We start from the raw sequence: 16,634 nt of genomic DNA, 5'->3' as shown, positions 1-16,634 counted from the left end.
TTACGTTGTGACATCACTCACCAACCAAACCACATCCATGTGTGGTCAAAGGTGTGACAGACTTGAAATCTTAGTCTTTCTAGGGTATGCCTGGTATTAGCCCCACTCCTTGGAAAATGTTACCTTTAAAGCTTTCTTACTAAGCATAGCAAATAAGTCTAATGGTCAAGGGAGCAAATTTACCACGTGACTTTTGTTGTCATTCTGGCCATCAAAATTTACACTTGTGAGCTAGAAGTGAGAGGACCTTAAAGTTAGCTTTTTTTCATCATCAGCATCTTGCTAGCTTAAGCTAATGCTAACACTCAAACTACAACTTGGACTGAGAGTTAGAGTTGGATGACTTTTTCATGTTTCCAGCTAGCTCATTTTGATATGAGAATATGTAGCAGCCCAGGGAACATTTTTCTGTTGAAAAGATGCTCAAAACTTGTTCAAAAGTAAAAGTTTCTTTACAGACTATTTAAGACGTTGATTAACACTGGACCGGCTTCTGTCACAAGATTCATCACACATTCACACACACGTATGAACGGCAATTTTCAAGTTGCATAGCGGCTTAAATGATTAAGTGAGCAGTACATCACGGTCAAAAAATGATTGCATACACCGGTTGAATAGGATTCGATCTCACTAGAGTTGCATTCAAGGCCATCGCCATCGTCCACCGAGGTTTTCCGAGACAAGTTTTCTATCAGGTATTGATGAACTACGTCAGCATCCAGGGGTCGTTCTGCCTTCGTAGTCAGAGCTGCACAGCCGTAGTACCTAGGCATGCTGAGTCTTCTTTTTGTTCTTCTTCTGTGGGGAATGTTTAACACGACTTCCTAACAATGTCTCCGAACCTTCTTGTTAACATCACACAGCCCATGAAGTGCCATGTTTTTTATTTTTTCATTATGTAGAACAGATCTCACCCATTGCTGCAAAATGATTTAGGAGAAATGCTGCTTCAATCATCACTTTGGTCACCCTTTCAGAGCTAAAATTAACAAATGATCAAAATTCTAAAAGAAGAATGTGTGTCTGACACGTTAATGTTGTAACCGTATTTTAGCCGGTTGAAAAAAGGTTCAAATAAGAACTGAGTTTACCCTGTTCTCAAACTGATTTCAACTGAATTCCCAGCTGGTGCTCACTGGGAGTCTTAATGTATAAAATACTATTGCTTTTGAAAGCCTTTAATAGAAACGGGCAGCACCCAAACTACAGCCTCAAAAAAGGAGAAATCTTAAGCCTGAAAGACCTGTTGTGCAAAGTTAAAGAAGCTATGTCAGGTTTAGATAGTTGCTTTTTGGTGGAGGAGTTTAGTCAGCCAGTGAGAACATTAGACAAAAGACACTATGACTTGTCATAGCAGGAAAAGCACAGGTGTAACCTATTACATGAAAGGTCCTTTCAGTAAATGAAAAAGGTGTGACATTTTTAACTTTACAAGTGCAACAAAAAGGACAGGAAAGAGCAAGCTGTGAATCAAGCAGGTTCCCACCCAAAAAGAAGAGGTTTAATTAAGTGAAATAACTGTAACAACCTGTGTGGGTGGACCATTTTTGTCTCCGGGAAAACCCCAGTAGGTATCGCAGGCGAGCCAGCTGCACATTGTCGTTGGTTTTTCTTAGTGTTTTTGCTGTTACTGTTGATCGCACCTGTGCTTTCCCTTCTCTCCCATGACCTGATATTTGGTGATGCCAGATCGTATCCTTAAAATTTCGAAACTCTCTCATGCCGAAATGTTACATTAAAGTTGACTTTAGGATTCACTTCATGCATGTGTGAGAGTTTGGCAAATCTGGGGTTAAGATCCAAACACGACTATGAAAAAATGTCTACATCTGATTGTATCATCAGGCAGTATACATTGCTCTGTGCATCCCATAATAATATGTTGATTAATTTTTCTCTCTCTCTTTTTACAGTTAATGGAATATCAACATGTGTTCAGAAAAACGTTAAAAAAAAAAAAAAAAAATCCCATCAGCAAATCTAGTAGAGCAGTCAACTAGCCAACCCATGACTGCCCTCTGACCTTTGACCCTTCTATAAGGACATGACATCGCACAGGACACAAGTATCAATACGTTTTACTGTTATGGCATTTTATTAATGGACATCATTCGAAACCACCACCGGGTGGCTGCACACAGTATTTGGACATTATGAAACAAGCATATTGACAGCATATTTTTTGTTTGTTTTTTAAGATGTTTTGGTATGCATTTTAAATATAAAATAGAGATGTTTAAAGATCTACTACTGTAACCTCTCCCAAAAATTAGTTCTGTATTTTTATGTGTATTTATGTGTGTGCAATACAAAAACATTTGGAAGATCAGAATGTTAAAATTAAGCTTGCTTTAGTTCTGGTGATGTATATACATTGTGATTGTTGACTAAAACAAAAACAAACATTGAAATTGCTATTCTTGCTAACAGAGGAATTAAGAGTTTAAGTCAAATCCAGTTTATGAGCTACATTTCTGTTTGCTATGAGCTAAGTCATACTGTTTGAATCGTCCGATTTCAACCTATAATACTAATTTAAATGTAAAGAAAAGCAGAGCAGCTTACACTTTGCATTGAGATATGTTTGCCTTTATATCAGTGAAATAAGAAATAAGAGAATGTAGCATATATGTAATATATGAAAATTCAAGACTATTGTGTAGTGCATGGGGGGAATATTGTAAGTAAGATCATATGAAACTATAATATCTTCTGTTTGATTTGTGAATCACTGACTTGTTTGTTTGCATTTGTTAATGTTGTGCATCAGTCCTGTCCCAAATGTTTCTAATGTCCTCCAGTATCATGGAACTGTTGTGAAAACAATAACACAGTTATGGTTAACATCCAGCGTAAATATCAGAACCTCATATCTTAGAAGAGGAAAAATAAACTCCTGGTTGCCGAAGCATTTTGTATAAAAATGAGAAGTAAACGAGCTCATTTTTCATAATGTTTGTACTTGTATTGTATGACTGTATGTAGGGTTTCTGTTGTCATTTTATTCTCGTCATTTCCAGTGTGTTACTTCTGCCAATTGCACAGAGGAGGTGGAGATGATGAAGATGGAGCAAAGGCACTATAGTCTCTCCTTTCAGTTAGGTTAACCTGACGGTTGGGCTTATCAGTCTGGAAGCGTCGTAAATGCACTGGATTAAAGAAAGTTGCAGTCAGACAAGCGGGTGGTATGACAGCGGCGGAGGAGACAAATGAGAGTTGGACTGCAATAAATGTCGGGATGTCTTCCTTGACGATCAGTGCTTCTACCAGCCAGTGGTCTCCACGCCACTGCAGGACAATGCCGGGGTCTTCTTCATCCTTCCTGTTTGCTCTTTTCAATTGGTTGGTCTCTTTTTTAAGGGGAAAATATGATAAACATTTCTTTTGACGAAACGTATGATGTCAATGCAATGCACCACTCCTTACATGGTGTGTATCTGTTGCCAGCACGGCGATGGATGGCTTAACATGTTTAAGAAATAAATAAATCAGCTAAACAGTGTGATAATGAATGGGTTTTAACTTGTTTTGTGTCGCTGGTTGATATTAACAGCCAAAGTGCATCAATGAATCGGAGCTCTTGTTGCGTGTATTAGAGTTTAAGTTAAATATTTGAAGTATATCCTAATGCACTCTGAGTTTATCATTTGAAGTGTTTTTAAACCACTTTAAACCAGCTTTAAGACTCCCTCTGAGTAAAATGGTCTTAAATTTTAATTATTTTAACTATAGCACGTAGTAGCTATGATATTCTAATAAAGGTTTTATATAATAAAGATTAGATAAGCATAAATACCAAGTATACAAGTGTAACATTTGAAATGACTCTTCTAAAATGATTTACCCTGCTGGCCTGGAATTAAAGAGTTAATAATATATTGGGTCTTTTTATGCTTTCAACTGTGTATTGTAACCTTAATTATTCAGTTCTATTATTAAGCATGTCATATTTCTATATCGGCTCTCAGAAGCATTGCAGTATCTGCTGCTGAGATGTATCCAGTACCTCTGACGCCCAGCAGGGGGCAGCACATGGTCTGCCCAGTACTTCTGCCCTGCTTCTCTCATGTCCAGATGTCAGAGCAGCAGTTACTTGGTTAAAGATTAAAAACATGCACTGTGTGTTTTATGCAAGTCCTTTTTTAAAGCATTTTTGTGTTGCTACAGTTACATGGACGTTATTAAGTGAGCAAGTAAAACAAGAGTGAAAATCCACAAGATACAACGCGATACATTGTAGACTTTTATTCTCTATCAGCCATAGACACACTGCAGCCATTTTGTTTTTGTCTTTTTGAATTTTGATACAGTAATACATGCCCTTATAGATATTTATATATGCATTGTATATGTATATAACTGTCATCATCACAGAAAAAGGGATGCTGATTCTTCAAATTAAAAGCATACCTGTCACAGTGAACTTCCACTAGTTTGCATTTTACATTTTTCTAAATCACAAAGTAAACAGTGATAGTTAAATAAATACATACATGTTGTAGATACATACAGTAGCAATGCTCAGAGCAGTGAGTAATGGTATATTTAAGCTCTCAACCTGCCTCAATACGTGTGTCCGGTGTAACATTAGTCTGTATTTATCATCTGTCCCGCCACAAAAAGACTCTCAGTGGCTAACACATACTGTACCTCATATCCTGTGCACAAAAAGCATGGAGGTGATCCCTCCTGACATTCAGGAGTGCGAAAGCGGGCAGTGTAAAATATATGTTTCTTCTGTTTGCTGACTGAAACTGGCACACACTCTTTAACTATGCTCACAGACTCATTCACTCACACACACACACACCAAAGTAATGCTAACACCTGGTCAAACACTTTGTCTTTAAAAAGATACACTAAATGAAGCAAAAACACCTGAACACCTCACCACAAGTGTCATTTCATGACAAGTGTCTTTAAAACAGCGGTGATGATCTTACTCACCAGTGGTAAACTCCTACAAAATAAAAGCTTCTCACTGATGTTCAAAAAAAGATTACATAAATCGTATATACTAAACAAAGAAAGAAAAACGCAACAAAACAAATTTTAAAATTAGAAATTTTCTAACAACAGAGAGAGAGTTATAATGAGATAAACACAAATTTGATAATACCCTCTTCAAACAAGCCGACAATGCAGTATTTAACACATGCATGGACACACTCACGCTTTGCCTACAGTACAACCTCAATCACACATTCATACATCATGAGTTCATTTCAACAATTTAAAGGAACAAGACAGGGAACAGAAAAGAATCAAACATAAAAACACTAAAAGGAAGACACACGGGGAAGAGAGAGAGAGAGGCAGAAGGGGAGTCCATAGAGCTACAAAGCAGTCAAAGCTAGGATCAAAATGACAGATGTTGATTAGTCATGCCTGCTCTACTTCACATGGGTGATTATTAATTCCTAGGCTACAGATGTCATTAATGTCTAGATTATAGATAATATATAATTCCCAAGGACAGATTACACATAGCCTACACAAAACACAGCAGCAGCAGCAGCAGTTATATTCAGTGTCGATACAGTCGGGTTTTCTCTGTGTGACATCTTCACCACCTGAATCAAAAGAGCGGACAGGCTAGTACAGTGAGTGAGACATTTTTTCAGTGAGGAATATCTGAGAAACTCTACTTGTGAGAGGCAGTGCAGTGTGAGATATTGTCTTTCAGTCCAAGCACCTACTCAGAGAGCTGTACCAGTAATTTGCATGTAAAGTGGTCCTTACCCTCAGGAGGTTTGTGAGTTAGTTGATGTGAATAGTGTTCCTCTGTTTTCTCTTTTTTTTGTGTTGCTCTACCACAGCATCAAGACAAACATATCAAAGACAATCTGATGTGGAAAGTAAAAGTTAATCAGGAAAACAACAGAAGGCTTTCTTTGGTCACAAAAAGGCAAAACAACATCAGAACATGAAAAGAAAATCATGAACACATTATATATACCGGCGTAGGAAGACAACTCCAAATTATGAACACAAGTCATCTTCCAGGACTCGAATGGGAAGACTGTGGTAGCTTTGATGTGCAGTGGTGCACACTGGGATTGCATGTGGCTAATGCATAGGATTCGAGGGGGCTTTAGCATGGGCAGAGCCAGGGAGTGGGGGAGAGTGTTACACATTCTTCTACTCTTCCTCCTCCTTTTCGTCCTCATCGGTGTTCTCCCTTTCTTCTTCGTAGTAGCGGTGAAAGAGCTGGTGGAGATGCTGCTTGAGATCATTCGGTTTTGACCCTTTTCTGGGGTTGTCCACTTGCTCGACAAGGACCTGTTTGCGCTGCCCGGCTCCCTTCACCACTGTTCGTCGGAGGGTGCGACCTTTACGCATGTGGGCCCTTGAGATGGAGCAAAGAGATAGGGGAAACAAACAGAGGAAGACAGGTCAGGTCAGCATCGAGAAAAAAAAAAGAAAACACTTTAAAACACTTTATTAGAAACAAAAAACGGACAAATATCATGCTCTGTTAATCTGTAGCATTGAATTGTGATGATTTGCGCAGCAACTTTGTGGCTGTTTTCTAGATGCAGAATGCTAAAGATTGCTGTAGAAAACACTAAACAGGTTAATGATTAAATCCAGATTCAGCACATTTCATGGCAATTACATATAAACTGACCTCTGACATTAGTCGCAAGAGTAACTTCAGTTTCTTTGGCATAGATTTTCCATGCATGTTTTAAATCTGTCATCATCAACCTTTATTACTATTGTTGGTGGCTAATTATCATTATTAATGCAACTACTAAATTGAATACATTTGAGCTGCTTTCCCCCCTTTTTCCCTCCTCTCTGACAGGCTTAGGGTGCCACAATATGTAGTACTCAGTAATCACAAAGTACATTAATTTAAAAAAAACTATGATTTACCAAATTAGAAATTATTTGAGCTACACTCTTTTGTTAGCATATAAAACCTCGTGCAATCTGCTGAATTTTCCCTCTAAATAATGTGTTAATAAGAACTCCAAATGCATACAAAGTACAAGCGGCCAACTGTTGTATTATGCACTCTTAAAAACACACAGCAGACAGTAAGTATGGAAAAAGTTGAATGCAAAAATGATAAACACATGTCTCATAGGGTTAATTGTATTATTTTTCTTGATGAGCAATACTACAACATTTTAAAGTGCACTTCTTGATAAGTGGTTAATGATATTAGTAAAACTAAAAACCACACACACACACACACACACACACACACAATCAAGTCCACTCCAGCCCTCACACACCTCCTGACCACAGTTCCATCTTCTTTGACAGTCTCTCTTTCTACCACATGAGGGAGCTCAGTTCTGCTAAAACCACTTATATAACCTAGTGCCTGTTGGAAAACAGAATTCACTAATTTTCAATGAACTGATTTAATTTGAAAATAAAAAGCTTCATAATTTTTTAAGAAAAAGACTACAATAATAAAAGACATCACATACAGTGGATTAAAGCATGATCTGGCTTCTTAGTCAGAGTCAGGGAATAATGTTTAGGAGGTTATAAACACACCTGTTTGAAGTCATCTTTGGCTGTGGGGAGGTCAGAGGCCAAAGATGGATCACCCTGGTGTGTCATTGTCCTTTCTCCCTCCACCACTGTTGTCCTTTCTACGTGTCTGACCTTACCACCTTCAGCTGTCTCTTGATTTGATGCTGAGAAACCTTCATATTCAGCAAATGTTACCTGATTTAAAAGAGAAAGTTTTGAGTTTTGATATTTATTTGTCCTTTGATAACTCTTGATGCGTTTTCTGTTGAAAATTAACTTGCAAAGACTATGAAAAATAACACACACATAATATACGGAAAACAAACCTCTGTGTGGTCTCCCTCACTCTTCAGAACTGTCCGCTTCACCACCTTAGAGTATCCATCTCCTTCTGCCATACTGATGGACCCCTGGGGAGCTCCTTCCAATGACACCTCTTCCCGCTCCACACCATCCGCAGAGATACACTTGCGAATAATTTTACGGGTAACCTAAAAGGCAGATCATGTTTACAAATACCACAAGGCAGTAAAACATTTATTTAAAAGAAAATGACAAACAACTACATATTTTGTTAAACACAACATCCTAGAAATGTAAAATCCTACAATGTTTGTCTGAATAAAAAAGTGCAACAATGCAACAAAGATCATTTACATTTGCTGATAAAATCACATTCTTTTAGTAGAGCTATAATGGCTGCTGTTGCTACCTAAGAAAAACTTAAATAGAATCTTATTTTACCTTTTTGACCACAAGGTGTCCATTTTCATCCTCGTACTTTTCTTCAGTTACAGACTGAGAGGGGAGGTCAGGCATTTCATCAGCCTGTAAGGGAAACACGACACGCAATAATCAGGAATGTTTATCTGTGTTAGTGAAATGTTTACGTGTTAAACTCAGCACTCCAAAAATAAAATGCAAACACATATTAGAGAAAATTAAAATTTGCCATTTAGATGGATATTCAGTGAGAGAACAGATACTTCAGGATACAAGACACAAAGTTGCATTCTCAGGGTAAAAAGGTTACAGTAGGTCGACAAATAAAACAACAAAGAAGTGCTCACATCAGCATAAAAGACCGTCACAAGGTTCAGCCATGTATGCAAATCAAGGGGAAGGTTTCTTATAAACTCTTAGTTAATCTTCAAACACTTTCTACCATTTTGATAAAGGTTGTTAGATGGTAACTATATTAACTTGACAGAGACGACACCTGATTAAATTTGCACTCTGGAAGTCACACCCTCCATGCTCTTTAAAACACCATCAGTCATGCTAATTCATATACCTGAATGACAACTCTCCTTCGCACTATTCTTGTGGTCAAAAATTCATCATCTGAACTTTCAGACATTGATCCAAGCTCTGCGGTGATCTCCTGACCGAGCAACACAAATCCGTTAAAGTAAATGAATGACAATATACTGTATGTACTCTTTGTTTGCAGGAAAGCAAGCAACAAACAGAGTGACATCTTGCACTTTCCACTGATTTTGAGTATTTATAATGAAGTTAGATATCAATCATTGGAAAGCACAACATGGCAGTCTGTAAGTTATAAAAATGTTAGCAAAATGGTCCATGCTTTTACTAAGTTACAAAAACTCTGTGATTATTGCTGATTGAAAACACTAGAACGAGTTGTATAACTTTCAGTGAAACCATTGGTTAGGGAAACAAAGTGACATGCTGAGTTAGGACTGGTTACATCTGAAATGAAACAAAATAAGGGTTATGGTTTCAGGTCCCATCCAAGTGGCCACAGGGTTAGCATAGGGTCATTACTTTCTGAAGCAAAATCAGTATTTGGTTAAGCTCAGCTCTGGGAAAAGCTTGCAGGTTGGTGTGGTTTACCAATTCTCCTTACCCTTGTCAGAAATGCATCAGTTTCACCATATGCTCCAATTTTAGGGACAGGAGGCGGTTGTGAAGCTTCACATAAGGTGAATTCGTCATCTGATGCTTCTGATAAGTCTAATAATTCTCCATTCTCTTCATGTACATTATGAAGAGGCTCCTGGACAAAAGGTGCATCCTCATAATCTTCACTTCCAGAGGACAACAGGACTCTTCGATTCACCTTTTGTAGTACTCTAGAATGGCTGAGTTTTTCCTGGGGCTGATCTCCACTTGACCAAATATTTGTATCCGGTTCATCAGTCTCTGAAAAATCTGATGCTGCTTGTTTGCAGTCAAAGAAAGCATCTGGATCATAGTATTCACACGTTGGGCTGCCTGCACCACTGTGTACAACTTTTGCATATTCTGGAGGCATGTCAGTATAGTTTGTGGGAGAGATGGTCTTTGCATACCCAGGTGGGATGTTGTACTCCTCATCAGAGGTAGACAAAGTCATCTCTGCTTTGGGTTGAACTGAAATGGGCTGGGGTACAAAATACTCAGAGTCTACTGGAGTAAGAGAGTTTTCTGATAACTGTCCATAAGTCATTGGCCTATCATCATCTGAGGATGTCTCCAAGTTCCCTGGAGAGGGCAATGCTATCAGTTCCTCAAAGCCGAAATATTTTGCACATGCAACTGTATCTGGAGTCAAATCAGAAAAAGACGGAGAAAAAGTATTGTCACCCTGAGTGGTTTCAACAGAAGTTGGCTCCCCTAAATGTGGAAGTTGATCTTGGACAATTTGGGTTGATATTTCTTCTGTCGCACCACTTAAGTCATTGGATGATATGGCAGATTCAAGTTCTTCTTGACTTTGCAGAATGTCAGTCATAGAATTTTCTTTAAGAACACTTGTTTGATGTTCCTCAGGTATTTCAGGCAGACTCTTTGTAGATACTTCAGGTAAAGACGCTGAAGAAAATTTCTCAGTATAGCAGGTTGTAGTAGAAGTGGTATTTGCATACCCAGGTGGGATGTCATATTCCTCATCAGAGGGAGATGAAGTTATCTCTGCTTTGGGTTGAACTGACAGGGGCTGGGATACAAAATACTCAGAGTCTACTGGAGAAAGAGAGTCTTCTGATAACTGTCCATAAGTCATTGGCCTATCCTCATCTGAGGATGTCTCCAAGTTCCCTGGAGAGGGCAAAGGTATCAGTTCCTCAAAGCCAAAATGTCTTGCACGTGCAACTGTATCTGGAGTCAAATCAGAAAAAGACTGAGAAAAAGTATTGACACCCTGAGTGGTTTCAACAGAAGTTGGCTCCCCTAAATGTGGAAGTTGATCTTGGACAATTTGGGTTGATATTTCTTCTGTTGCACTCCTTAAGTCATTGGATGATATGATGGATTCAAGTTCTTCTTGACTTTGCAGAATGTCAGTCTTATCATTTTCTTTGAGAGGAATAGTTTGATGTTCCTCAGGTATTTCAGGCAGACTCTTTGCAGATACTTCGGGTAAAGACACTGAAGAAAATTTCTCAGTATAGCAGGTTGTAGTAGAAGTGGTCTTTGCATACCCAGGTGGGATGTCATACTCCTCATCAGAGGGAGATGAAGTTATATCTGCTTTGGGTTGAACTGACAGGGGCTGGGATACAAAATACTCAGAGTCTACTGGAGAAAGAGAGTCTTCTGATAACTGTCCATAAGTCATTGGCCTATCCTCATCTGAGGATGTCTCCAAGTTCCCTGGAGAGGGCAAAGTTATCAGTTCCTCAAAGCCAAAATGTCTTGCACGTGCAACTGTATCTGGAGTCAAATCAGAAAAAGACTGAGAAAAAGTATTGTCACCCTGAGTGGTTTCAACAGAAGTTGGCTCCCCTAAATGTGGAAGTTGATCTTGGACAATTTGGGTTGATATTTCTTCTGTTGCACTCCTTAAGTCATTGGATGATATGATGGATTCAAGTTCTTCTTGACTTTGCAGAATGTCAGTCTTATCATTTTCTTTGAGAGGAATAGTTTGATGTTCCTCAGGTATTTCAGGCAGACTCTTTGCAGATACTTCGGGTAAAGACACTGAAGAAAATTTCTCAGTATAGCAGGTTGTAGTAGAAGTGGTCTTTGCATACCCAGGTGGGATGTCATACTCCTCATCAGAGGGAGATGAAGTTATATCTGCTTTGGGTTGAACTGACAGGGGCTGGGATACAAAATACTCAGAGTCTACTGGAGAAAGAGAGTCTTCTGATAACTGTCCATAAGTCATTGGCCTATCCTCATCTGAGGATGTCTCCAAGTTCCCTGGAGAGGGCAAAGGTATCATTTCCTCAAAGCCAAAATGTCTTGCACGTGCAACTGTATCTGGAGTCAAATCACAGAAAGACTGAGAAAAAAAATCTTCACCCTGAGTGGTTTCAACAGAAGTAGGCTCCCCTAAATGTGGAAGTTGATCTTGGATAATTTGGGTTGATATTTCTTCTGTCACACCCCTTAAGTCATTGGATGATATGATGGATTCAAGTTCTTGACTTTGCAGAATGTCAGATGTAGAATTTTCTTTAAGAACACTTGTTTGATGTTCCTCAGGTATTTCAGGCAGACTCTTTGCAGATACTTCGGGTAAAGACACTGAAGAACATTTCTCAGAATAGCAGGTTGTAGTAGAAGTGGTCTTTGCATACCCAGGTGGGATGTCATATTCCTCATCAGAGGGAGATAAAGTTATCTCTGCTTTGGATTGAACTGAAATGGGCTGAGATACAAAACACTCAGAGTCTACTGGAGTAAGAGAGTCTTCTGATAACTGTCCATAAGTCATTGGCCTATCCTCATCTGAGGATGTCTCCAAGATGCCTAGAGAGGGGAATGGCATCAGTTCCTCAAAGCTGAAATTGCTTGCAGACATAACTGTATCTGGAGTTAAATCAGAAAGTGACTGTGAAGATAAATCCTCACTTTGAGTTGTTTCAACAGAAGTTGCCTTCCCTAAATGTGGATGTTGATCCTGGATACTTTCTGTCGATATCCCTTCTGTTGCATCACTGAAGTTAGGTGACACAGCTGATTCAAGTTCTTCTTGACTTTGCTGAATGTCAGTTGTAGAATCTTCATCAAGAAGATTAGTTAGATTTCCCTCTGGTATTTCAGACCGACTCTTTTCAGGTTCTTTGGCAATAGACTCTGAAGAAAATTTCCCAGTATAGTTATTTGTGGTAGAGGAGGTCTTTGCATACCCAGGTGGGATGTTGTACTCCTCGTCAGAGGAAGATAAAGTAATTTCTGCTTTGGATTGAACTGAAATGGGCTGCGAGACAAAACACTCAGAGTCTACTGGAGTGAGAGATTCTTCTAATAACTGTCCACTGGTCCTCGGCCTATAGTCATCTGAGGATGTCTCCAATTTCCCTTGAGAGGGCAACAGCATTATTTCCTCAAAGCTCAAATTGCTTGCAGATATAACTGTATCTGGAGTAGAATTAGAAAAAGACTGAGAAGAGTAATCCTCACTTTGAGGAGTTTCAACAGAATTTGCCTTCCCTAAATGTGGATGTTGATCTTGCATACTTTCTGTTGATATTTCTTCAGTCGCACCACTTAAGTCATTGGATGATATTGCTGATTTTAGTTCTTCTTGACTTTGCAGAGGGTCAGTTGTAGAATCTTCACCGAGAAGATTAGTTTGATGTTCCCCTGGTATGACTGCTACATTTGTATGGTTATTATCCTCAGTAAGTTGAACAACTGATGACACATTGACTTGTAAGACATTACCATCTTCTGGAGGGCAATGATCTTCAGGTGAATGGTCATCATTGGAGTCCAACAGAGGGGGGTCAAGCATCTCTGATCTATATTTAAGTTTCATCTCCTCCAGATCTGATAGCAACTGGTCAAGCTGAGGGGACTCAGATCCTGGTGGTGTTAAAGAGTTATTTGGGGGCATGATGATTTGGCCATCTTGACTGTCTTGAGCAGTTTGAGAGATTGAGTCTGGGATCACTGAGCTTGGTCCAGCTAAGCCACAATTTTTACTTGTTTTGGAGAATGACAGCATTTCATCTTTTTCCTGTGGTAAGTTATTTTGGCTGGTCAATGTGAATTCAGATTGTGTTTTTCCAATGTCAAAGGTACTGGAAATGGGTAATTGTAGTTTTTCAGGGGAAAATGCATTTGAATCATGTGGCAAGGATGGTGTTTTGGTTGGAAAAACCTGACTGCATCCTAAAAGAACGTCTGTTTGTTTTGAAGATTCTGAGAGATTTGTCCTGGAAGATGCTGTTGATTCCTGAAAGAAATGATACAATGGATTGGGAAAATGATAAATAAATATGATTTGAGATTTATTTTGGTTATGAAAGGAGGAGTCAAATGTAGCATGCATTTGTCAAGGACAGGCCCTGGTTTAAAAAATTGACTTAACTGTATATGAATAAAGTTCACTTGCAGCCCAGTTGTATTTTGGTCATGGGAATTTAACTCACATATTCAAATAACATTTATCTTACAAACCAGAATACCTCCAAAAAGGCATTACACATGTACTGACATACAAAAATGCATGTTTGCATGTTTGGAGATTACGACCACTGCATAACATTACCTCACACTATATGATTTTTTAATAATGAAAGCAGGGCACAAATGAACTTTAGACAAAATCAGGGTTAGGTGTAACTTGAAGGGGGACATGCGTAACGTCATATTTCAAATATATGGTTACTGCCTTGTTATAACATAAGTGCACTGCAAAGCATTGCACTCCCATTGAAAAAGCTAAACCCACCAGATTACAATATTTGTCACAGTCAAACGCTTCATTTATATCTCATATCTCCCAAACAGTATATAATGCTGTTGTTGGAGTCATGACTACAACCAATAGACATACTCCTTCACCAGCATTTTGAACATTTTGAAAAGCAAATGCAGATTTTCCTTGTGTTTATTTTGGAAATAGTGGGAGCCTGTTTCTTAAAAACAGAAAGGTTATAGGTAAATACTTTATACGCCTCTAGCTGTGGCAAGTATATTGGTTGGTTTAGAATTTTATTGTTGGAAAGTAAAGATAGAAATAGCACTATGGAACTACAGTGGATTGTAATCCTATGTTATAATAAAGAAACTGTATAGCACTTTGGTAAAATATAACTGAAACATTATCTCATCTTGCTTCTGGGAGTCAAGTTGTCAGGTCAGTTCTCAATATTTTATTCTCAAAATTCTAATGGTATCACCCAGTTCATTAGTTTGATCTTTATCAGTGCAACATATGAGAACATTCCATACCAAGTCAGGAAGCTTGCGTCATCAAAACGGGGTCTCTCTAATTTCTGATGGGGGTCACTATAAGTTAATTTCTTCCGCTCTAATGCAAACATGCCACAGCAATACAGCGAAGCCTATGGGTATTATTAGCAAATACCTGGGGCAAGAGTTCTACATTCACATTTTATGTATTGCCATGTTTATTACTATTGAAAGCAACACTGCATCCACTACTTAGCAAGAGCATTGCTGTCTTACCGACACCAAGGAACTTGTGCTCTGGTCATAGCTGGTAGATTTTCTTTTCATGTTCTTGGAAAACCAATCTTGGGCTTGTGTCATCTTTAATTGTGATTCAGGGTCTGTCCATTTATGTTGTTGTCTATGTTGATCATGGAAAGCCTCCTCCAGCAAGACAGCATGATGAAATTCTGTTTTTTTTTCTACAAATGGCAAGTGACTTAACTCAGAGCAAAACTGGTTAATCCTGTATGGTCTGACCCAATCTAATCTTGGTTCTTTGCTTTCCAGGGAGGAGGCCTGACAAAAAAAGACTGATCAGTTGTGTTTGAGGAAGAAGCTATGAGTCCTACCTCAACTGTTCCAGTTGGTGGCATGAGCATTTCAGGGTGTGAATCAGTAACTGTAGGATTTACTACTGCAGAGTCAGAAAGTGGGGAATCTTGTAAGGGTTTGGTTTCTAGCATGATGCTCTCCAAATTACATGATTTGACAGGGCTATGTGGCTCTCCCAAGCTTTCTTTTACATTTTCCAATTTGTGTTGATAAAAATCCTTCTCAAAGCATTTATGAACTGAATAGCCAAAGAAATTAACCTCATCATAGACACATTTTCCTTTGTAAACTGGATCATATACATGCGCCATTAACCTCCTGGAGACTGGTTTACATACAAGACTGTTTGTGGTAAGAGGCTCACCTGGGAGACTTTGCTCAACTGGAATCTTGTTTAAAACCTGATCTAAATCTACAATTGATTCGTGAAATTGAGGTGTAGGTGGTCTCAACTCAGACAGCCAGTGGTGAAGGAATGACTGTGTGTAATCATTATCTAATGGCATACTACTAAAGGACTCAGAAAATTCACTGTCAACCACAAAGGACTGAGGGGAATCGGGTCTCATCTCATCAAAATAAGTATCAAGACGTGAATCAGTATAATCTATCTTCTGCAGTATATAGTCTGGTGAACAAGATCCGATTTCAGACAAATGCATGTAATAACAAGGTTTACAATCGAACTGGGGGATTTGTGAGTCAGGAGACAGGGCAGTATACTCATTAAGTGAAGAAAAAGATTCTGGAGAAGATTGCCTCTGTTCAGTTAATGAGCAGTTTGGAAAGAAAGGATTTCCATCTTCTTCATGTGATATGTCAGGTGATGGTAGCCTATAATCTGAAAAGGAGGATGTCTCCACAAATTTACTATTCACTGAATACTGCAGCGGAATTGTGGATCTTCTTTCATCTGTTTCAGACCTTGAAATGCCAGAATCACTATGGAATCCTGGAGAAACAGAACCAGGGAAAAGAAAATCTTTACCCCTTGGGTCATCTGATAAGCTATGAAAACTAAAAGAAATCTTTGAAAGATGTTCTTCACATCTGGGAACAACTATCTCATTATGTTTTTTTGCAACAACTATGGGTGTGCAAGACTGTTTATCGAGGGGACATTCAAATAATTTTAGGTTGTTCAGGAGCAGTGAAGATGTAACTAAACCAACACTGTTTTGACTAGCTTCGACCTGGGAAGTATGTGAATCTGGCGAATCTGCTCTGTAGTCGTCAAACAATTCCTCCAGACAAAATTGAGAATACTCATCATCTGACAGCGCTGAACCAGGTGATACTGGTCTACTTTCAGAGTACTGTAAGTAATAGGTACAATATTGACTCTTCATCTGACCAAATGCCATGGTGAGAGACAAGGAGCACTGCTCAACTGAAGTAACAGAGTCTGGGGAGGATGCTCTAAAGTCTTCCAACCAGTC

General features: G+C 38.8%; 2 protein-coding genes across 13 annotated transcripts in view; one reads left to right on the top strand and one right to left on the bottom strand.

The window, feature by feature from the left end:
- The window catches only part of camk2d2 (calcium/calmodulin-dependent protein kinase (CaM kinase) II delta 2), a 38,738-nt gene extending 35,233 nt beyond the window's left edge, over positions 1-3,505 (top strand). For all 10 annotated transcript variants that reach the window (XM_069666447.1, XM_069666445.1, XM_069666443.1 and 7 more), the window contains one exon: positions 1,917-3,505. Coding sequence is in view for 1 of the 10 variants with exons in the window: in XM_069666440.1 (XP_069522541.1) it covers positions 1,917-1,920 (4 nt within the window). In the remaining 9 variants the exon portion in view is untranslated. The remainder of the gene's footprint in view (positions 1-1,916) is intronic.
- Positions 3,506-4,233: 728 nt separating this feature from the next.
- The window catches only part of ank2a (ankyrin 2a, neuronal), a 99,723-nt gene continuing 87,322 nt past the window's right edge, over positions 4,234-16,634 (bottom strand). The window contains exons 1-8 of one of the 3 annotated variants that reach the window (XM_069666436.1): positions 14,878-15,625; positions 9,374-13,639; positions 8,795-8,884; positions 8,245-8,328; positions 7,827-7,991; positions 7,522-7,695; positions 7,251-7,342; positions 4,234-6,352 (exon numbers count right to left, since the gene is read on the bottom strand). In XM_069666436.1, the coding sequence (XP_069522537.1) occupies positions 6,145-6,352; positions 7,251-7,342; positions 7,522-7,695; positions 7,827-7,991; positions 8,245-8,328; positions 8,795-8,884; positions 9,374-13,639; positions 14,878-14,961 (5,163 nt within the window). In that variant the 5' untranslated portion in view covers positions 14,962-15,625 and the 3' untranslated portion in view covers positions 4,234-6,144. Of the gene's footprint in view, positions 6,353-7,250; positions 7,343-7,521; positions 7,696-7,826; positions 7,992-8,244; positions 8,329-8,794; positions 8,885-9,373; positions 13,671-14,877; positions 15,626-16,634 lie in introns of those variants that run through there. The other 2 variants (XM_069666437.1, XM_069666438.1) reach the window with 2 other exon arrangements.

Source organism: Semicossyphus pulcher, unplaced genomic scaffold (genome assembly GCF_022749685.1).
Source record: "Semicossyphus pulcher isolate SPU_LCO1_2020_fin unplaced genomic scaffold, fSemPul1.0.p SCAF_17, whole genome shotgun sequence".
NCBI lineage: Eukaryota > Metazoa > Chordata > Actinopteri > Labriformes > Labridae > Semicossyphus > Semicossyphus pulcher.
This window is presented reverse-complemented; position numbering and strand designations above follow the sequence as displayed.